Source organism: Nerophis ophidion, linkage group LG01 (assembly GCF_033978795.1).
Source record: "Nerophis ophidion isolate RoL-2023_Sa linkage group LG01, RoL_Noph_v1.0, whole genome shotgun sequence".
Classification (NCBI taxonomy): Eukaryota; Metazoa; Chordata; class Actinopteri; order Syngnathiformes; family Syngnathidae; genus Nerophis; species Nerophis ophidion.
In genome coordinates, this window is record NC_084611.1 from 90,869,857 (window position 1) to 90,892,648 (window position 22,792).

A 22,792-nucleotide genomic window follows, 5' to 3' on the forward strand; every position below is an offset into this window, starting at 1 on the left:
ATATGACTTTTTAAAACTGCGCTGTGTACACGGACGTAGGGAGAAGTACAGAGCGCCAATAAACCTTAAAGGCACTGCTGCCCTGTCACATAATATCTGCGGCTTTTCACACACACAAGTGAATGCAATGCATACTTGGTCAACAGCCATACAGGTCACACTGAGGGTGGCTGTATAAACAACTTTAACACTGTTACAAATATGCGCCACACTGTGAACCCACACCAAACAAGAATGACAAACACATTTCGGGAGAACATCCGCACCGTAACACAACAGAACAAATACCCAGAACCCCTTGCAGCCCTAACTCTTCCGGGACGCTACAATATACACCCCTTGCAACCACCTCCCACCTCGGAATACTTACTTGTTGGGCCGCAAAAAATGTGTTCCTCAGCTGTGGTCCATTATGGGCCGCAGTGGTACTCGGTTGTAATTCACTTTTCCACCACTTGTGGCAGTAATGACAGTAACAAACAGAAAAGGTCATGGAGAAGTTTCTTTAGCACAAAAATTATGACTAAAGTGATGAAGCTGTATTTTTATTTGCACTTGAATTTTAATTGACAGTTTACAAAAAATATTTATTTATACATTTATTTTTTCATCAGTTGTTTCTGAGTCCCTTCATGTGCAGTATGTTTGATTGCTACTTCTTTTCTAATCAGCCTGACCTAAGCCTTTGTGATGAACACATGCTGGCATGTCATTGGACAAGGTGGTCACCTGGGGTTGAGATCATTAATGATTACGAATAAAATCAAAATTAAGATGACGGTCCATCCATCCATTTTCTACCGCTTGTCCCGTTCGGCGTCGCAGGGGGTGCTGGAGCTCAGCTAATTGAATGGCCCACACCCCTCTGTAGTGGAGAAGTTGGGCCCTGAGGTCAAAAAGTTTAAGAGTCCCTGCTCCAAAGTTCAGAACTCTCTCTCAAATGGTCACCCGTCTCTCATGCTTTTGTCCATCTTGCAACAAGAGGCCGAAATGAGTTTCCTCCGCCGGGTGGCGGGTGTCTCCCTTAGAGATAGGGTGAGAGGCTCTGCCATCCGGGGGGAGCTCAAAGTCAAGCCACTGCTCCTCCGCCTGGAGAGGGGCCGGATGAAGTGGTTCAGATGCCACCCTAGGGAGGTGTTTCGGGCACGTCCGACCGGTAGGAGATCACGGGAAGACCCAGGATACGTCAGGAAGACTATGTCTCCTGGCTGGCCTGGGAACGCCTCGAGATAACCCGGGAAGAGCTGGACGAAGTGGCTGGGGCTGAGAGGGAAGTCTGGGCTTCCCTGCTTAGGCTGCGGCGCCCGCGACCCGATCTCAGATAAGCGGAAAAAGATGGATGGCAACCGAAAGTAAACTGCTTCTCATTCTGGCGGTTTTCCCTCCTCAGGCTGCCAACTCCTTCTTCAAGCTGCTGACCATGCTGATGGAGTTTGCGGGCGGACCGCCGGGCATGCCGTCCTTCGCCTCCTACATCCTGCAGAGGATCTGGGAGGTAAGCGCGCCGCCAAGTCCCATCTTGGGACCGCCGCCGCCGCAGAAGAAGAACGAGGTCGTGTGTTTTCAGGTGATCGAGTACAACCCGTCCCAGTGTCTGGACTGGCTGGCGGCCCAGACTCCCCGGAACAAACTGGCCCACAGCTGGGTCCTCCAGAACATGGAGACCTGGGTGGAGCGCTTCCTGCTGGCTCACAACTACCCGCGCGTGCGCACCTGTAAGCGCTCGCCGCCAATTCCCCCCCCGGCTTTGTCTAGTCCTGCGCGTCCTGACCGTGTCTTTCCCTCCCGCAGCGGCGGCGTACCTCCTGGTCTCGCTCATTCCCAGCAACTCCTTCCGCCAGATGTTCCGCTCCACGCGCTCCCTCCACCTGCCCACCCGCGAGCTGCCGCTGTCCCCGGACACCACGGTGGTCCTGCACCAGGTCTACAACCTGCTGCTGGGCCTGCTGGGCCGCGCCAAGCTCTACGTGGACGCCAGCGTGCACGGCACCACCAAGCTGGTGCAGTACTTCGGCTTCATGACCTACTGCCTCATCTCCAAGACGGAGAAGCTCATGTTCTCCAGTTACTTCATGGACCTGTGGAACCTCTTCCAGGTAGAGTGTGTGTCCCTTAGACTAGGAGCGTGCCTGGGGTGACACGGGCTGTCTTGCCGCTTTCAGCCCAAGCTGTCGGAGCCCTCCATCTCCACCAACCACAACAAGCAGGCGCTGCTCTCCTTCTGGTACAACGTGTGTGTGGACTGCCCGGAGAACGTGCGGTTGGTGGTGCAGAACCCCATGGTGACCAAGAACATCGCCTTCAACTACATCCTGGCCGACCACGACGACCAGGAGGTGGTGCTGTTCAACCGCGGCATGCTGCCCACCTACTACGGCATCCTGCGCATGTGCTGCGAGCAGTCGGCCGCCTTCACGCGCCAGCTGGCCTCGCACCAGAACATCCAGTGGGCCTTCAAGAACCTCACGCCGCACGCAAGCCAGTATCCTGGGGTGGGTTCTTGTTTCTCCTTTTTTATTATGATTACAACTACTTCATGTAAGTAAGTCTAAGTGAACCTTTAGCTTGTAATTGACTCTTTGGGATCTGACTGACCCTTTAGGTTCTTACTGACCCTTTAGGTTCTTACTGACCCTTTAGGTTCTAAGTGAACCTTTAGGTTCTGACTGACCCTTTAGGATCTGACTGACCCTTTAGGTTCTTATTGACCCTTTAGGTTCTTACTGACCCTTTAGGTTCTGACTGACCCTTTAGGATCTGACTGACCCTTTAGGTTCTTACTGACCCTTTAGGTTCTGACTGACCCTTTAGGATCTTACTGACCCTTTTAGGTTCTAAATGACCCCTCAAATTCAGACTGACCCTTTAGGTTCTAACTGACCCTTCAGGTTTGACCCTTTGGGTTCTAAGTCTCCCTTCAGGTTCTAAGTGACCCCTTCAGGTTCTAAGTGACCCTGTCAGGTTCTATTTGACCCTTCAGGTTTGACTCTTCGGGTTCTAACTGACTGTTCAGGTTTGACCCTTTGGGTTCTAAGTCTCCCTTTAGGTTCTAAGTGACCCCTTCAGGTTCTGAGTGACCCCTTCAGGTTCTATGTGACCCTTCAGGTTTGACTCTTTGGGTTCTAAGTGACCCTTTTAGGTTCTGACTGATCTTTCAGGTTCTAACCGACCCTTTAGGTTGTAAGTGAGCCTTTAGGTTCAAAGTGACCCTTTAGGTTCTAAGTGATACTTTAGGTTCTGACTAATCTCTCAGGTTTTAACCAACCCTTTAGGTTGTAAGTGACCCTTCAGGTTCTAACAGACCCTTCAGGTTTGACTCTTTGGGTTCTAAGTGACCCTTTAGGTTCTGACTGATCTTTCAGATTCTAAGTGACCCTTCAGGTTCTAACCGACCCTTTAGGTTTGAGTGACCCTTTAGGTTTAAGTAACCCTTTAGGTTGTAAGTGACCCTTCAGGTTCTAACTGACCCTTCAGGTTTGACCCTTTGGGTTCTAAGTGACCCTTTAGGTTTTGACTAATCTTTCAGGTTCTAACCGACCCTTTAGGTTCTAAGTGAGCCTTTAGGTTCTAAGTGACCTATTGGGTTCTAACTGACCGTTTAGGTTCTGACTGACCCCTTTTAGGTTCTAACCGACCCTTTAGGTTCTAAGTGACCCCTTTAGGTTGTAACCGACCCTTCAGGTCTGAAGTGACCCTTCATGTTCTAAGTGACCCATTTAGGTTTGAACTTATCCTTTTGGGTTTTAAGTGACCCCTAAATGTTGTAATTAGTAATATTACTGTATTTATTTGGGTGATAATAGACAAGCAGTAGAAAATGGCTGCTGAAAGTTGAGAGTGTGCACGCTGCCCCCTGCAGGCGGTGGAGGAGCTGTTCAACCTGATGCAGCTCTTCGTAGCGCAGCGGCCGGACATGAGAGAAGAAGAAGTGGAGGACGTAAAGCAGTTCAAGAAGACCACCATCAGCTGCTACCTGCGCTGCCTGGATGGCCGCTCATGCTGGACCACACTCATCAGGTTCTCAGCACACCTGCTGTCTCCTGCGTCTGCGTCTGCACGCTCTCACACTCCTCTTTGCTGCAGTGCCTTCAGGGTTCTGCTGGAGAACGACGAGGACCGACTGCTGGTGGTCTTCAACCGAGGACTGGTCCTCATGACCGAGGTGGACGTAGTGTCCTCACACTTTGATGATGATGATGATGATGATGGTGGTGATTGACCAGCTCTTGTCCGCAGTCCTTCAACACGCTGCACATGATGTACCACGAGGCCACGGCCTGTCACGTCACTGGAGACCTGGTGGAGCTGCTGTCCATCTTCCTGTCCGTCCTCAAGGCCACCAGACCGTACCTGCAGCGCAAAGGTCAGCCTCCACACCTTCCTCTTCCTCTTCCTCAGCCTAACGGTCCTCGCTGGTTCTGCAGATGTCAAGCAGGCGCTGATCCAGTGGCAGGAGAGGATCGACTTTGCCCACAAGCTGCTCACGCTCCTCAACTCCTACAGCCCGCCCGAGCTCCGCAACGCCTGCCTGGGTGAGACTGACCCTTCGGGTTCTAAGTGAGCCTTCGGGTTCTAAGTGAGCCATCTGGTTCTAAGTGAGCCTTCGGGTTTTAAGTGAGCCTTCGGGTTTTAAGTGAGCCTTCGGGTTTTAAGTGAGCCTTCGGGTTTTAAGTGAGCCTTCGGGTTTTAAGTGAGCCTTCGGGTTTTAAGTGAGCCTTCGGGTTCTAAGTGAGCCATCTGGTTCTAAGTGAGCCTTCTGGTTCTAAGTGAGCCTTCTGGTTCTAAGTGAGCCATCTGGTTCTAAGTGAGCCATCTGGTTCTAAGTGAGCCTTCGGGTTCTAAGTGAGCCTTCGGGTTCTAAGTGAGCCTTCGGGTTCTAAGTGAGCCATCTGGTTCTAAGTGAGCCATCTGGTTCTAAGTGAGCCATCTGGTTCTAAGTGAACCATCTGGTTCTAAGTGAGCCATCTGGTTCTAAGTGAGCCATCGGGTTCTCAGTGAGCCTTCGGGTTCTAAGTGAGCCTTCGGGTTCTAAGTGAGCCATCGGGTTCTAAGTGAGCCATCTGGTTCTAAGTGAGCCATCTGGTTCTAAGTGAGCCATCTGGTTCTAAGTGAGCCATCTGGTTCTAAGTGAGCCATCTGGTTCTAAGTGAGCCATCTGGTTCTAAGTGAGCCATCTGGTTCTAAGTGAGCCATCTGGTTCTAAGTGAGCCTTCGGGTTCTAAGTGAGCCTTCGGGTTCTAAGTGAGCCTTCGGGTTCTCAGTGAGCCTTCGGGTTCTCAGTGAGCCTTCGGGTTCTCAGTGAGCCATCTGGTTCTAAGTGAGCCTTCGGGTTTTAAGTGAGCCTTCGGGTTTTAAGTGAGCCTTCGGGTTTTAAGTGAGCCTTCGGGTTTTAAGTGAGCCTTCGGGTTTTAAGTGAGCCTTCGGGTTCTAAGTGAGCCATCTGGTTCTAAGTGAGCCTTCTGGTTCTAAGTGAGCCTTCTGGTTCTAAGTGAGCCATCTGGTTCTAAGTGAGCCATCTGGTTCTAAGTGAGCCTTCGGGTTCTAAGTGAGCCTTCGGGTTCTAAGTGAGCCTTCGGGTTCTAAGTGAGCCATCTGGTTCTAAGTGAGCCATCTGGTTCTAAGTGAGCCATCTGGTTCTAAGTGAACCATCTGGTTCTAAGTGAGCCATCTGGTTCTAAGTGAGCCATCGGGTTCTCAGTGAGCCTTCGGGTTCTAAGTGAGCCTTCGGGTTCTAAGTGAGCCATCGGGTTCTAAGTGAGCCATCTGGTTCTAAGTGAGCCATCTGGTTCTAAGTGAGCCATCTGGTTCTAAGTGAGCCATCTGGTTCTAAGTGAGCCATCTGGTTCTAAGTGAGCCTTCGGGTTCTAAGTGAGCCTTCGGGTTCTAAGTGAGCCTTCGGGTTCTAAGTGAGCCTTCGGGTTCTCAGTGAGCCTTCGGGTTCTCAGTGAGCCATCTGGTTCTAAGTGAGCCATCGGGTTCTCAGTGAGCCATCTGGTTCTCAGTGAGCCATCTGGTTCTCAGTGAGCCATCTGGTTGTAAGTGAGCCTTCGGGTTCTCAGTGAGCCTTCGGGTTCTAAGTGAGCCATCTGGTTGTAAGTGAGCCATCTGGTTGTAAGTGAGCCTTCGGGTTCTCAGTGAGCCTTCGGGTTCTCAGTGAGCCTTCGGGTTCTCAGTGAGCCTTCGGGTTCTCAGTGAGCCATCGGGTTCTAAGTGAGCCATCGGGTTCTAAGTGAGCCTTCGGGTTCTAAGTGAGCCTTCGGGTTCTAAGTGAGCCTTCGGGTTCTCAGTGAGCCTTCGGGTTCTAAGTGAGCCTTCGGGTTCTAAGTGAGCCATCAAGTTCTCAGTGAAGTGAAGTGAATTGTATTTATATAGCGCTTTTCTCAAGTGACTCAAAGTGCTTTACATAGTGACACCCATTATCTAAGTTACATTTAAAGCAGTGTGGGTGGCACTGGGAGCAGGTGGGTAAAGTGTCTTGCCCAAGGACACAACGGCAGTAACTAGGATGGCACAAGCGGGAATCGAACCCGCAACCCTCAAGTTGCTGGCACGGCCACTCTACCAACCGAGTATGCCGCCTCAGTGAGCCTTCGGGTTCTAAGTGACCATTCAGGTTCTGAGAGACCCTTTAGGTTCTAAGAGACCCTTTAGGTTGACCCTTTGGGTTCCAAGTGACCCTTCGGGTTCTTACTGCGTGGCGAGGTTGGGAGAGTGGCCGTGCCAGCAACCTGAGGGTTCCTGGTTCAATCCCCACCTTCTACCGACCAATTCACGTCCGTTGTGTCCTTGAGCAAGACACTTCACCCTTACTCCTGATGGGCCGTGGTTAGGGCCTTGCATGGCATCAGTGTGTGAATGTGTGTGTGAATGTGGAAGTAGTGTCAAAGCGCTTTGTGTACCTTGAAGGTAGAAAACGCTGTACGAGTACAACCCATTTATCTTTCACTGACCCAAGTGACCCTTTAGGTTCCAAGTTACCCTTTGGGTTTCCAAGTGACCCCTTTTGGTTCCAAGTGACCCTTTGGATTCCAAGTAACCCTTGAGGTTCTAACTGACCAAAGTGACCGTTTGGGTTCCAAGCGACCCTTTGGGTTCTAACTGACCCGGGTGACTCTTTGGGTTCCAAGTGACCCTTTGGGTTCCAAGTGACCCAAGTGACCCGTTGGGTTCCAAGTGACCCTTCGAACTCCAAGTGGCCCTTTGGGCTCCAAGTGACCCTTTGGGTTCCAAGTAACCCAAGAGACCCTTTTGGTTCCAAGTAACCCTTTTGGTTCCAAGTAACCCTTTAGGTTCCAAGTGAGCCTTTGGGTTCCGACTGACCCTTTAGGTTCCAAGTGACCCCTTTGGGTTTGCAAGTGATCCCTTTGGGTTTTCCAGTGACCCTTTAGGTTCCAAGTAACCCTTGAGGTTCTAGCTGACCAAAGTGACCCTTTGGGTTCAAAGTAACCCTTTGCATTCTAACTGACCCAAGTGACCCTTTGGGTTCCAAGTGACCCTTTGGGTTCCAAGTGACCCTTTGGGTTCCAAGTGACCCTTTGGGTTCCGACTGACCCTTTGGGTTCCAAGTGACCCTTTAGGTTCCAAGTGACCCTTTGGGTTTCCAAGTGACCCCTTTTGGTTCCAAGCGACCCTTTGGGTTCTAACTGACCCAAGTGACTCTTTGGGTTCCAAGTGACCCTTTGGGTTCGAAGTGACCCAAGTGACCCGTTGGGTTCCAAGTGACCCTTCGAGCTCCAAGTGGCCCTTCGGGCTCCAAGTGACCCTTTGGGTTCCAAGTAACCCAAGAGACCCTTTTGGTTCCAAGTAACCCTTTTGGTTCCAAGTGAGCCTTTGGGTTCCGACTGACCCTTTAGGTTCCAAGTGACCCCTTTGGGTTTGCAAGTGATCCCTTTGGGTTTTCCAGTGACCCTTTAGGTTCCAAGTAACCCTTGAGGTTCTAGCTGACCAAAGTGACCCTTTGGGTTCAAAGTGACCCTTTGCATTCTAACTGACCCAAGTGACCCTTTGGGTTCCAAGTGACCCTTTGGGTTCCAAGTGACCTTTTGGATTCCAAGTGACCCTTGGAGCTCCAAGTGGCCCTTCGGGTTCCAAGTGGCCCTTCGGGTTCCAAGTGACCCAAGTGACCCTTTGGGCTCCAAGTGACCCAAGTGACCCTTTGGGCTCCAAGTGACCCAAGTGACCCTTTGGGCTCCAAGTGACCCAAGTGACCCTTTGGGCTCCAAGTGACCCAAGTGACCCTTTGGGCTCCAAGTGACCCAAGTGACCATTTAGGTTCCAAGTGACCCTTTAGGTTCCACGTGACCCTTTGGGTTCCGACTGACCCTTTAAGTTCCAAGTGAGCCTCTGGGTTCCGACTGACCCTTTAGGTTCCAAGTGATCATTTAGGTTCCTAGTGACCCTTCAGGTTCTCGATTGACCCCCAAGTTCACATGAGTCAGCTGTTGTCCTCCTACTCTGTCCTGCAGATGCACTGAAGGAGCTGGTTCTTCTGAGTCCACATGACTTCCTGCACACGCTGGTGCCTTTCCTGCAACACAACCACTACACTTACCATCACAGCAACATCCCCAGTGAGTCTCACACACACACACACACACACACTGCAACACAACCACTATACTTACCATCACAGCAACATCCCCAGTGAGTCTCACACACACACACACACACACTGCAACACAACCACTACACTTACCATCACAGCAACATCCCCAGTGAGTCACACACACACAACTACTACACTTACCATCACAGCAACATCCCCAGTGAGTCACACACACACACACACACACACACACACACACACACACACACACACTGCAACACAACCACTACACTTACCATCACAGCAACATCCCGAGTGAGTCTCACACACACACACACACACACACACTGCAACACAACCACTACACTTACCATCACAGCAACATCCCGAGTGAGTCTCACACACACACACACACACACACACACACTGCAACACAACCACTACACTTACCATCACAGCAACATCCCGAGTGAGTCTCACACACACACACACACACACACACACACTGCAACACAACCACTACACTTACCATCACAGCAACATCCCGAATGAGTCACACACACACACACACACACTGCAACACAACCACTACACTTACCATCACAGCAACATCCCGAGTGAGTCACACACACACACACACACACACACTGCAACACAACCACTACACTTACCATCACAGCAACATCCCGAGTGAGTCACACACACACACACACACACACACTGCAACACAACCACTACACTTACCATCACAGCAACATCCCGAGTGAGTCACACACACACACACACACTGCAACACAACCACTACACTTACCATCACAGCAACATCCCGAGTGAGTCACACACACACACACACACACACACACTTACTTTGCGTGAGTCAATGAATGCGTTTGTGAGATAGTCAACGAGTCACGGAGTGTGTGCGAGTCAATCATTAAATAAATGAGTGAGTCAGTGGGTGAGGGAATCAATCAATGAATGAGTGAGTCAATAATTAAATGAATGAATGGGTCTGTGAATAAATAGGTTAGTGAGTCGATGAGTAAGTGAGTGAGTCAACGAGTGAGTGAGTCAATGAGTGAGTGAGTGGCTGCGTGTCAATGAGTGAGTTAGTCAATGAGTGAGTGAGCAAATGGGTGACCGAATCAGTCAGTGGGTGAGTCAATGAGGGAGGGAGTGACTGAGTCAATGACTGAGTTTGTGACTGTGAGTGAGTGAGTCAATGAGTGACTGAATCAGTGAGTGTGAGTGAGCGACTGAGTCAATGACTGAGTTTGTGACTGTGAGTGAGTGAGTCAATGAGTGACTGAATCAGTGACTGTGGGTGAGTTAGTGAGTCAATGAGTGAGTGACTGAATCTGTGAGTGAGTCAATGAATGAGTGACTACGAGTTAATGAGTAAGTGAGCAAGCAAGTGAGTGAGTCAATGAGTGACTGAATCAGTGAGTGTGAGTGAGTGACTGAATCAGTGAGTGAGTCAATGAGTGTGTGAGTGACTGCGAGTCAATGAATGAGTGAGTGAGCAAGCGAGTAAGTGAGTCAATGAGTGACTGAATCAGTTAGTGTGAGTGAGTCAATGAGTAACTGAATCGGTGAGTGAGTCAATGAATGAGTGACTGCGAGTCAATGAGTGACTGAATCAGTGAGTGTGAGTGACTGAATCAGTGAGCGAGTCAATGAGTGAGTGACTGAATCTCTACGTGAGTCAATGAATGAGTGACTGCAAGTCAATGAGTGAGTGAGCAAGCAAGTGAGTGAGTCAATGAGTGACTGAATCAGTGAGTGTGAGTGAGTCAATGAGTGAGTGACTGAATCAGTGAGTGAGTCAATGAGTGACTGCGAGTCAATGAATGAGTGAAAGAGCAAGCGAGTGAGTGAGTCAATGAGAGACTGAATCAGTGAGTGTGAGTGAGTCAATGAGTGAGTGACTGAATCAGTGAGTGAGTCAATGAGTGTGTGAGTGCGAGTCATGAATGAGTGAGTGAGCAAGCGAGTGAGTGAGTCAATGAGTGACTGAATCTTTGAGTGAGTCAGAGTGTGTGAGTGAGTGACTGCCAGTCATGAATGAGTGAGTGAGCAAACGAGTGAGTGAGTCAATAAGAGACTGAATCAGTGAGTGAGTCAATGAGTGAGTGAGCAAGCGAGCGAGTGAGTGAGTCAATGAGTGAGTGACTGAATCTGTGAGTGAGTCAATGAGTGAGTGAGTGAGTGGGTGAGTGGGTGAGGCCGCCCTGCAGTGACGTGGTGATGTCCCCGCAGTGTCCCTGGGTCCTTACCTGCCATGCAGAGACAACGTGAAGGTGATGGCCAGCAAAAGCAACATCCGACCTCCCAGACCAGAACTCAACATGTGTCTGCTGCCCTCCATGGTGGAGAGCGCCAAGGTGAGGCCCCGCCTCCTGCCGCCCCGTCAGGTGAGCTGTCAATCACGGCGTGTGCGTGTGTCAGGGTAAAGACGAGGCGTACGACCGCCTGCTGCTGGACCACTTCCTGTCCTACCAGCAGTTCATCCACCTGCTGTGTCGCGTGGCCATCAACTGCGAGAAGTTCAGCGACACGCTGGTCAAGCTGAGTGCGTACGGCGCCCGCCATCCCACACAGGCGCCGCGCTAAATGTCTCTACCCTCCAGGTGTGCTGCTGGCGTACGAAGGACTTCCTCTCCACCTGGCCATCTTCCCCAAACTGTGGACGGAGCTGTGCCAGTCTCAGGTGGGAGGAGACTCGCCGTCCTCACGAGTGGCCCGGCTGAGCCCCGCCTCTTTTGTCTCGCAGGCGCCCGTGTCCAAGACCTGCGTGAAGCTGCTGTGCGACGACCCCGCCTTCAGCGAGTACATCAAGTGCATCCTGATGGAGCAGCGCGGCTTCCTCAACAACAACGTGGCCTACGCCTTCCTCACCTGCTTCCTGCACAAGGTCCGCCTCCTCTTCCTCGCCGCCGCCGCCATGTCATCACCTGTGACCTCACCTCCTGTCTCCAGGTGCAGGTGCTGTCAGGCGCCAGCTGCTCCAACCTGACCGGCGTCCTGGTGGCCAGCGTGCTCGCCGAACAAGGCGGCCTGCGGCCCGAGCTGGCCTCTCATTGGCCGGAGCTCAGCGGGACCGGCGCCCTGCTCAACGCCGTACGTGCACACCCGCACGCACGTGCACACGCGCCGCAGCTAAAACCTCCCCTTCCTTTCCAGGACTTGAGGGCGTTGATGCTGCTGCTGTCCATCCAGGCGCCACCCGTCCTCGACCCCGCCCTCTGCCCCGCCCTGCAGGACCTGCTGGGCCGCTGTCAGGCGTGTGTGCAGCAACGCAGCGCCCTGGACCTGGAGGACCCCCACCAGGCCAAAGGTACACACATTTCTGACCTTCTTGAGACCTCATTATTTACTTCAGATTAATTACAGTATATCTCTTCATACATATTTATTTTATGTTTTTTAATACATTTTGGCCTAAGGGGACGCATTTCAATTTCTTACACATACTTGTTATTTCATATGTTGACCAGAGGGGGAGCACTTTTAAAACCGACACACAGTCGATTGGAAAAATCCCTCCTTTTTGGGACCACCCTAATTTAGATATTAGACATTTTCTATTTGATGATTTAGACTTGGACAAACTTTGATGATCCACAGTGGAAATTGTTCCACACAGAAGCTCAGTTACAAAGCATGGAGAGGATAATGCACACAAGGGCACAAAAAGATTGTGATCAGACCGTCCCACGCGGGTGAGGGGGGGCAGAGTAGTGGCACTCCATGCAACTTTTGAATTAGCACACAATAGGTACAGAGTTGTATTGTCCCCAATCCAAAAAAGCAATATTAAAGTCACCCGAAATGAGAACGAGGGCCTCGGGGTGTTTGGTCTGTTGCCTAACAGCAGCATGACTGGTGTCTCAAGCAGCGGCCTCGTCTGCAGAAGGATGGATTTACACTCTGATGAAGATTACAACATTCCTTTACAGTAACATGTCCTGTCCTTCACCAAGATGGCAATCCCACTGCCGTTCTTCTTACCACTCAGGAGTGTGTCTATCCACCTGGAAGGTTGGGAAGGCATGCTGTAGTCTCCGTGTAGCCAAGTCATGGTACTGCACACGCTCTACTCCTCCCTTCTGACATGCCCAATTTGTTCATTTTATTCGCCAAAGGCCGCACCTTCCCATGAGGACAGAGTACCCATGAGGACAGAGTACCCATGAGGACAGAGTACCCATGAGGACAGAGTACCCGTGTACCCATGAGGACAGAGTACCCATGAGGACAGAGTACCCGTGTACCCGTGAGGACAGAGTACCCGTGTACCCGTGAGGACAGAGTACCCGTGTACCAATGAGGACAGAGTACCCATGAGGCCCATGTACCCGTGTACCCGTGAGTTGCGACAGAACTGCAGGCTTAAAGTTCCTTCTCTGCTCCTTCATCTTTGTGCCGCCTCAGGTCCCACAAGAAGGGGCGGCTGCACAACTGATTAAATGATTAAAGTCCCACACTAAACAGCCCGAGAATGAAAAGTCAACTAACAAAAACACACAAACGCCCAAAAAGCATAATTCTGGTTTATGGAAAAGATAAGAAAAGATAAGTGATTAAAACAAAACAAAGCAAGAAAAGTTGAGAATAAAACGAAAACTGCTACTTGTTCACCTCCTCTTATGGAAGATACTTGTCCTTCTTCATGGCTCAAGAAGGCTAGAAATACAAAAACACACACACACACCTTCATGTCACACACACACCTTCATGTCTCTCACAGACACACACACAACTATATGTCACACACACACACACCTTCATGTCACACACACCATGTCACACACACAACTACATGTCACACACACACACACCTTCATGTCACACACACCATGTCACACACACAACTACATGTCACACACACACACACACACACCATGTCATACACACAACTACATGTCACACACACACCTCCATGTCACACACACACACACACCATGTCACACACACAACTACATGTCACACACACACACACACACCATGTCACACACACAACTACATGTCACACACACACACCTCCATGTCACACACACACACACACAACTACATGTCACACACACAACTACATGTCACACACACACACACACACACACACACACCATCATGTCACACATACACACCTATATGTCACACACACACACACACACCTTCATGTCTCTCACACACTCACACACACACCTTCATGTCTCTCACACACACACCTTCATGTCACACACACACACCTTCATGTCTCTCTCTCACACACACACACACACACCCCTCCAAATCACACACCAGACCTCTCACACACACACACACACACACACACACACACACACCTTCATGTCTCTCACACACACACTTTCATGTCACACACACACTTCATGACACGCACACCATGTCACACACGTACACACACCTTCATGTCTCACACACGTACACACACCTTCATGTCTCTCACACACACACACACACACACAAACACTTTCATGTCACACACACACACACACTTCATGACACACACACACTTCATGACACTTACGTAGACACACCTTCATGTCTCTCTCTCACACACACACACACTTTCATGTCACACACACACTTTCATGTCACACACACACTTCATGACACACACACACCATGTCACACACGTACACACACCTTCATGTCTCTCACACACGTACACACACCTTCATGTCTCTCACACACACACTTTCATGTCACACACACACTTCATGACACACACACACACCATGTCACACACGTACACACACCTTCATGTCTCTCTCTCTCTCTCTCACACACACACACACACACACACACACACTTTAATGACTCACACACACCATGTCACACACGTACACACACCTTCATGTCTCTCACACACACACACACTTCATGACACACACACACACACCCCTTCATGTCACACACACACAGACACCTTCTTGTCACACGCACACACACACACCCACACACACAATGAGAATGAGACGTGTGTGTGTGTGTGTGTGTGTGTGTGTGTGTGTGTGTGTGTGTGTGAGCAGAGGACGAGGAGGCCACCCCCGTGAAGCGGCGGCGTGTGAGCAGCGACGACGAAGCAGCGGCGCTCTGCGTGGCCGCCGCCTCCTCCTCCTCCTCCACCTCCACCTCCTCCACCCTCCCCCCGTGCGGGGAGTCCAAGTGTGAGCAGCAGGGGGCGCTGACGCCCGCCAGCACCTCTGACACGGAGACACGAGACTCCTCCTCCCTGATCGACCCGGGCACCGAGCAGGACCCGCCCTCCCCTCCTGACCCCGCCCCCAGCTCCCCGAAGGAGGAGAAGATGGAGGCGGAGTCGTCGTCGTCCTTCTCCTCCGCCTCCTCTCTGCTGCCGGAGGCGGAGTCGGCGCGCCACGAGGGGGAGGGCCCCCTGGGGGGCGTGGCCTCCTCAAAGGCCAGGAGGGACGACAGGGGGGCCCCGCCCCTCTCGGAGGACGCCGCCATCTCCGAGGGCTGCGGGGGCCACGCCCCTTCCCCGAGCGGCGCCGCCCCCCCGGACGTGCTGGACGTGCTGTACAGGACGCTGGAAGCGGCCATCGCCATAGTTACCAAACTGAGTGTTCAAGCCCCGCCCTCCTCGTGACATCACACTTTCCTCCCAGTTGAAACTTCTTCTTCCTTCGAGAAGCCAAGCAGTTTGTTTTCTTTCCTGTTTTATACCAAGTGCGTTTTTATTTGCTAATTTAATGCATTTTTACTGTAAAGAAGCTCGTCCTTTGTGCCACTTTTCTACTTCAACACTTTTGTTGGCAACACGCTGAAGTGTACATAAATATCTTCATATAAATACATAGGAGTCTATACATATTATATATAAGAGTCATAGAAGTGGTGCAAATAAAGCCCCCGCCCGGGAGCTTTTATTTTCTTTACTGAAGAACATTCCATGTGTTGCTTTTCTGCTGTGTCATGCTTTTATTGCAAGAGAATAAAGTGCTTTATTATCGACGACAAGCACCTTGTGACTTTGCGTCTTCACCTCCACCGCGTCTTCCCCTTTTTCACGTCTTTGCTGGCTGGCCGAGCAGCTGTCAGAGGAACTTCCTCTTTGTCACAAGAATAGGAACAGGACTTGAAGAGCGTTTGCTCACAAAGTCGGTCGATGCACGGCAACCAAACATCCACGTTAGCTTTGTGGTACAGGTGACAACTTGGGCTGTCAAAAACTGAATTTAGACTCAGAATAAAATAGAAGGTACTTTATTGATCTCTGGGGGAAATTCAGCACCACAGTTTGCTCACAATAGACAATAAACACTTAGGTGTTTTTTTTACATGTGAATAACATAAATACAGCCTATTATACAGCATTATTCACATGTTAATATAAATCCAGTATTATACAGTTTTTTTCAAATGTGAATATTATAAATACAGACTATTATACATTATTCACATGTGAATATTAGAAATACAGTCTTATACAGCATTATTCACATGTGAATAATATAAATACAGTCTATTATACAGCATTATTCACATGTGAATAATATAAATACAGTCTATTATACAGCTTTATTTACATGTGAATAAAATAAATACAGTCTATTATACAGCATTATTCACATGTGAATAACATAAATACAGCCTATTATACAGCATTATTCACATGTGAATAATATAAATCCAGTATTATACAGTTTTTTTCAGATGTGAATATTATAAATACAGACTATTATACAGCATTATTCACATGTGAATAATGCTGTATATTTTTATAGAATTAAAAAATTACTTCGGAAAGTTTTTACCGGGCCTGTTATCTGTGCTGTAATCCTCTGGCCTGGTAGTGGCCAAGGCATGGGTAACTTACACATCTGTGAAGGCACCATTAATGCTGAATGGTCCATACAGGTTTTGGAACAACATATGTTGTCATCCAAGCAACGTTATCATGGACGCCCCTGCTTATTTCAGCAGGGCAACGCCAAGGCACATTCAGCACGTGTTACAACAGCGTGGCTTCGTTAAAAAAAAAAGAAAAAGAGTGCGGGTACTTTCCTGGCCCGCCTGCAGTCCAGACCTGTCTCCCATGGAAAATGTGTGGCGCATTATGAAGCGTAAAATAGGACAGCAGAGACCCCGGACTGTTGAAGGACTGAAGCTCTACATAAAACAAGAATGGGAAAGAATTCCACTTTCAAAGCTTCAACAATTAGTTTCCTCAGTTCCCAAACGTTTATTGAGTGTTGTTAAAAGAAAAGGTGATGTAACACAGTGGTGAACATGCCCTTTCCCAACTACTTTGGCACGTCTTGCAGCCATGGAATTCCAAGTTAATGATTATTTGCAAAAAAAAATTAAGTTTATGAGTTTGAACATCAAATATGTTGTCTTTGTAGCATATTCAACTGAATATGGCTTGAAAAGGATTTGCAAATCATTGTGTTCTGTTTATATTTACATCTAACACAATTTCCCAACTCATATGGAAACAGGGTTTGTACATTTGTTGGTTTGTATATATATATATATATATATATATATATATATATATACATATATATACAATGCATTTAAGTGGGGGCCACAAGTGTGTGTGTGTGTGTGTGTGTAGTGAGTTAAGCAACATTGTGATAAGATCAAGTTCCTTTCTGGGGTTTGATCTGTGAGCAGAAAACATCTTCCTCATCATCGTCGTCTTCATTATCGGCAACTTGGTCCAACAAGGTGGGTCAAATATTTCTTATCTCCTCTTTGGAACATTAAAGAAATAACACATTTTTGTGTGTATGTGTGTGTGTGTGTGTGTGCAGATGGCTGATGTACGCTGGCGGTTGTTGGCACTTATTGTGGTTGTCACGGCAACAAAGACTCAGGCCATCCACCAGGACCAGCTCGCCACAATTGTTAGAGACGTCCTCGACAGGTACTTTACTTTGTTTGTTTGCCATACTTGTGTGTGATGATTGTTTGTTAGTGATACTTTATTGATTGTGATAGTTGTTTGTTTATTATATGTGTTTGTGATGATTGTTTGTTAGTGATTTTTCTTCCATCCATCCAATTTCTACCACGTATTCCCTTTTGGGGGTGCTGGCGCCCATCTCAGCCACAATCGGGCGGAAGGCGGGGTACACCCTGGACAAGTCACCACCTCATCGCAGGGCCAACACAGATAGACAGACAACATTCACACACTAGGGACCATTTAGTGTTGCCAATCAACCTATCCCCAGGTGCATGTCTTTGGAAGTGGGAGGGAGCCCACGCAGTCACGGGGAGAACATGCAAACTCCACACAGAAAGATCCTCAGCCTGGATTTGAACCCAGGACTGCAGGACCTTCGTATTGTGAGGCAGACGCACTAACCCCTCTGCCACCGTGAAGCCCGTGATTTTTCTTTGTGATACTTATTTGTTTTCAAAAGTTGTTTGTTTGTGATAGTTTGTTCATGATAGTTTTTTTGTTGGTGATGTTTATTTGTGATAGTTGTTTGTTTATGATAGTTGTTCTTTTTTTGTGTCCCCACACCTGCAGGCTTCATGTGGATCGGTGAGTCCATGGCAAGCACACTATTGGTGATGGAGCTAAGGTCACATGGTTAATGTGTGTGTGTGTGTGTGTGTGTGTGTGTGTGTGTGTGGTTAGGGGGGTTAGGGAGGTCTCTGGTGAGAAGTTGCCCATGTTCAGTCTGGCGGTGAGTGTCCCCCCGGGTCCTAACGGCGGATATGACGTGAATGCCATCCCTGACCCGGGTGACAAGATCAGGGAGGACCTCTTGAGTTGCCGCGTCTACGAGGACGAGCACGTGTTGTTCGCCACCGTCCTGAACGACAAATGCCCCAACTGGGTAGAAAATGTGCCAGAGGAGCACGCCGAGTACCGCGTCCTGAGCGGCTTTAAGGCGTGGGCGGCTAACAAGAAAAAGACGGGTCTGATGCTCTTCTACGTCTTGGCCTCGCCTGACATGAGCCAGCGGGGCATCCTCACGCTGGTAGAGGACATCAAGGCGTGGCCCCAGCACGCCGTGGTCTTCTCCAAAGTCTACCAGCCTCCAGGCAAACTGCCCCTCGAGGTCAGCGAACTCACAGGCGCGCTCGACAACCTGGGACGCCATCTCGGCGGCCTGGGGAACATCTTCCGCTGCGACACGGGGGAGCAGTGTGTCAGCTGCTCCGGCGGGGGGGGGCAGGTCACACCTTACTGCTACCAAACTGGGCATGGCCAGGGCACCCAGGGAATGCAGGGCGGGAGAAGGAGAAGAAGCCCCCAGGAGAGCCTGGAGGTGGAACCTGACGTCTGCGGCGTCGACCCGCTGGGCCACGGATGCGCCGAGCAGCCGGAGTCGGCCGAAGGTCCCACGCCAACCAAACTTCCTACGCCAACCAAAGGTCCCGGAAGGAAACTGAAGCGTGGGCGTGGCCAGAAGAAGAACAAAGGAGGCAGCAACAAGCGTGGGCGTGGCCAGAAGAAAACAAAAAAAAGAGGCGGCACCAAGCGTGGGCGTGGCCAGAAGAAAACAAACAAAAGAGGCGGGACCAAGCGTGGGCGTGGCCAGAAGAAGACAAACAAAAGAGGCAAGACCCGATCTTCCAAGGGGCGGCGCCGAGGTTGACAGCGACCGATTGGGCGAGCTGGGAAAAAAAAACCGTCTTTTGACGATTAGCTTTGCTTCCATGCTAACGCTAGCATGCTAACACAATCGACAATGTAAACGTCTGATTTTGCACAGCATTAAAAAAGCTTTTAGCACACAATTTCTCTGATCTTTATTTGGAAAAAGGCAACAACATGCAGTATTTTTCAGATGTGAATATTATAAACACAGCATTATTCACTTGTGAATAATACTGTATATATTTATAGAACTAAAAAATTACTTCGGAAAAATTTTAACGTCCCTGCTATCTGTGCTGTAATCCTCTGGCCCGGGGCAGATCAAAGTTTGCATACGTCTTAAGATGGCACCAAGTATCTAAAACCACGATGTTTCGTTTTAATAGCATAAGCTCGGGCGAAAAATACAGCATAAAATGTTAGCACGTTAAAATTAGCATGCTAATATACTTTAAGAGAAGTCGGCCCACTTCTAACATGGCGCCAGTTGTCAAAAGTCAGGATTTTTAGGTCCATAAAAAAGAAATAGCAAACATAATAGCAGAAAAATATTAGCATGCTGATGTTAGCATGTCAACATGGGACGAGTTGGCATAATTCTAAAATGGTATCTGAAGTCGTAATATTTATTATATTTTGTTATATTCCAGGAATTCACATTGTAGGAATTTTAAATAATTTATTTGTCAATTATGGTGGAAAATAAGTATTTGGTCTATAACAAAAATTCTACTCAATACTTTGTAATATAACCTTTGTTGGCAATAACAGAGGTCAAACAATTACTATAGGTCTTTACCAGGTTTGCACACACCATAGTTGGTATTTTGGCCCATTCCTTTATGCAGATCTTCTCGAGAGCACTGATGTTTTGGGGCTGTTGCCGAGCAACACGGACTTTCAACTCCCTCCACCATACCATGCTTCACAGTAGGTATGGTGTTCTTGGGATGCAACTCAGTATTCTTCTTCCTCCAAACACGACGAGTTGAGTTGATACCAATAAGTTCTATTTTGGTTTCCTCTGACCACATGACATTCTCTCAATCCTCTGCTGTATCATCCATGGCAAATTTCAGACGGGCCTGGACATGCACTGGCTTAAGCAGGGGGACACGTCTGGCACTGCAGGATTCGACTCCCTGTCGGCGTAGTGTGTTACTGATGGTAACCTTTGTCACTTTGGTCTCAGCTCTCTGCAGGTCATTCACCAGGTCCCCCGTGTGGTTCTGGGATTTTTTGCTCATTTTGACCCCACGGGATGAGATCTTGCGTGGAGCCCCAGATCGAGGGAGATTGTCAGTGGTCTTGTATGTCTGATAATTGTTCCAACAGTTGATTTTTTTCACACCAAGCTGCCTTCCTATTGTAGATTCACTCTTCCCAGTCTGGTGCAGGTCTACAATTCTTTTCCTGGTGTCCTTCGACAGCTCTTTGGTCTTGGCCATAATGGAGTTTGGAGTCTGACTGTTTGAGGCTGCGGACAGGTGTCTTTTAGACGGATAACGAGTTCAAACAGGTGCCATTAATACAGGTAACGGAGTGGAGGACAGAAGAGCTTCTTGAAGAAGACGTTGCAGGTCTGTGAGAGCCAGAGATCTTCTTTCTTTTCTTAGTTTATTTCGAACATGAATATATTTACAACACAATATTACCTCACATTTCATCATGCCCGAAAAGGAGTAGGAAGAAGCAAAGCTTATTTAATCCAACCCCTTTCCCACGTCAGAGCGCCCACAAATACATACATACATACATCTACTGACCCTCCTTACAGCAAAATATCAAAATGACATCCGTGAATAAGCACTACAACAGTTCTGTAACATGCAGTTAACTAATCCAGTCGTTACCAACATACTGAGATGAGGAATATCTTATTTTCAATAAGGTTGAAAGTGTTTCTCATCATTCATCTTCTTTGTTCTTTGTAAGCACTATTCATTTGAACATCCTCTTAAAGTGAGTCGTATCAGTACAATGTTTCATCTCTTTATTTAATCCATTCCATCATTTAATTCCACATACTGATATGCTAAAGGTTTTAAGTGTTGTACGTGCATACAAACCTCTAAGGTTATATTTCTCCTCTTTAGTAGAGAAGAAATGTTGTACATTCTTTGGCAGCAGGTTATAATTTGCTTTGTACATAATTTTAGCTGTTTGCAATTTTATCAAGTCATCGAGCTTTAATATTTTTGACTCAATAAATAAAGGGTTTGTATGTTCTCTATATCCAACATTATGTATTATTCTAATTGATCTTTTTTTTAACAAATGTAGCCCACATTTGTAGTTGTTTCCCCATATTTCTGCACAATAACTCAGATATGTAAAACTAGCCAGCAGTAGAGAATATAAAGTGATTTTTGGCCCAGGACGTATTTTGCTTTATTCGTTATTGAAATATTTTTTGCCACCTTATGTTGTATGTTTTGTATATGAGATTTCCAGTTGATTTTATCATCTATTAATACTCCCAACAATCTGGTTTCTTTTACCCTTTCAATATCTACTCCGTCTATTTGTATTCGTGTCTGATGCTCTTTTCTACTGTCTCCGAATAGCGTTATTTTAGTTTGACTGAGATTCAAAGGTAGTCTGTTTCTATCAAACCATTTGTTTAATTTGTTCATTTCTTCCGTTATTATTTGTGTTATCTTCTGTGTGTTCTCTCCTAAACAGAAAGCAGTTGTTGTCGTCTGCAAATAAAACTAACTTCAAGTCCTTTGTAACTTTACAAATGTCTTTTATGTAGAGATGAAACAATCTTGGTCCCAGTATTGATCCCTGGGGTACACCACAAGATATTTCCAACCGTGTTGACATATTTTCACCCATCTTCACATATTGTTTCCTGTTAGTTAAATAGCTTCTTACCCAGCTCAAGACCAAACCTCTGATGACATATCCTTCTAGTTTTTGTATTAAAATATCACGATTAATTGTGTCAAATGCTTTTGTTGAATCCATGAATACTGCGGCCGCACATTCCTTACCGTCTATTGCATTTGTCATTTCCTCTGTTATTTTGATTAATGCTATTGCTTTGAGCTTTTACTACTTAGGTATAAAATACTACACGGCCTAGCTCCATCCTATCTTGCCGATTGTATTGTACCATATGTCCCGGCAAGAAATCTGCCTTCAAAAGACTCCGGCTTATTAGTGATTCCTAAAGCCCAAAAAAAGTCTGCGGGCTATAGAGCGTTTGGCTCTATAGCCAGCAGTACTCTGGAATGCCCTCCCAGTAACAGTTCAAGATGCTACCTCAGTAGAAGCATTTAAGTCTCACCTTAAAACTCATCTGTATACTCTAGCCTTTAAATAGACGTCCTTTTTAGACCAGTTGATCTGCCGCTTCTTTTCTTTTTCTCCTATGTCCCCCCCTCCCTTGTGGAGGGGGTCTGGTCCGATGACCATGGATAAAGTACTGGCTGTCCAGTTGAGACCCAGGATGGACCGCTCGCCTGTGTATCGGTTGGGGACATCTCTATGCTGCTGATCCCCCTCCGCTTGGGATGGTTTCCTGTGGACGGGACTCTCGCTGCTGTCTTGGATCCGCTTTGAACTGAACTCTCGCGACTGTGTTGGAGCCACTATGGATTGAACTTTCACAGTATCATGTTAGACCCGCT

At 48.2% G+C, this 22,792-nt stretch overlaps 2 protein-coding genes across 8 annotated transcripts in view; both read left to right on the forward strand.

Moving 5' to 3' along the window:
- The window catches only part of usp34 (ubiquitin specific peptidase 34), a 122,848-nt gene extending 107,301 nt beyond the window's left edge, over nt 1–15,547 (forward strand). For all 6 annotated transcript variants that reach the window (XM_061915865.1, XM_061915883.1, XM_061915900.1 and 3 more), the window contains exons 63-78: nt 1,391–1,495; nt 1,568–1,715; nt 1,792–2,096; nt 2,163–2,492; nt 3,860–4,017; nt 4,084–4,162; nt 4,237–4,363; nt 4,425–4,532; nt 8,466–8,570; nt 10,805–10,929; nt 10,994–11,117; nt 11,176–11,255; nt 11,319–11,459; nt 11,525–11,665; nt 11,729–11,882; nt 14,599–15,547. In XM_061915865.1, coding sequence (XP_061771849.1) covers nt 1,391–1,495; nt 1,568–1,715; nt 1,792–2,096; nt 2,163–2,492; nt 3,860–4,017; nt 4,084–4,162; nt 4,237–4,363; nt 4,425–4,532; nt 8,466–8,570; nt 10,805–10,929; nt 10,994–11,117; nt 11,176–11,255; nt 11,319–11,459; nt 11,525–11,665; nt 11,729–11,882; nt 14,599–15,176 — 2,808 coding nt within the window. In that variant the 3' untranslated portion in view covers nt 15,177–15,547. The remainder of the gene's footprint in view (nt 1–1,390; nt 1,496–1,567; nt 1,716–1,791; nt 2,097–2,162; nt 2,493–3,859; nt 4,018–4,083; nt 4,163–4,236; nt 4,364–4,424; nt 4,533–8,465; nt 8,571–10,804; nt 10,930–10,993; nt 11,118–11,175; nt 11,256–11,318; nt 11,460–11,524; nt 11,666–11,728; nt 11,883–14,598) is intronic.
- A 1,566-nt stretch (nt 15,548–17,113) lies between these two features.
- Nucleotides 17,114–19,294, forward strand: LOC133562078 (uncharacterized). Of its 2 annotated transcripts, none has more exons than XM_061915931.1 (4): nt 17,114–17,263; nt 17,350–17,462; nt 18,075–18,089; nt 18,195–19,294. In XM_061915931.1, exons 2-4 carry the CDS (start codon nt 17,350–17,352, stop codon nt 19,150–19,152), a joined length of 1,086 nt encoding a protein of 361 aa, XP_061771915.1. In that variant the 5' UTR covers nt 17,114–17,263; the 3' UTR covers nt 19,153–19,294. The 2 variants fall into 2 exon arrangements, with proteins under 2 accessions (XP_061771915.1, XP_061771906.1); XM_061915922.1 differs by having other exon boundaries at nt 17,115–17,263; nt 18,186–19,294.
- The last annotated feature ends 3,498 nt before the right edge of the window (nt 19,295–22,792 follow it).

Bases quoted from the DNA above. Each gene is read 5' to 3' on its own strand.
- LOC133562078 (XM_061915922.1), top strand. From the start codon at position 17,350: ATGGCTGATGTACGCTGGCGGTTGTTGGCACTTATTGTGGTTGTCACG.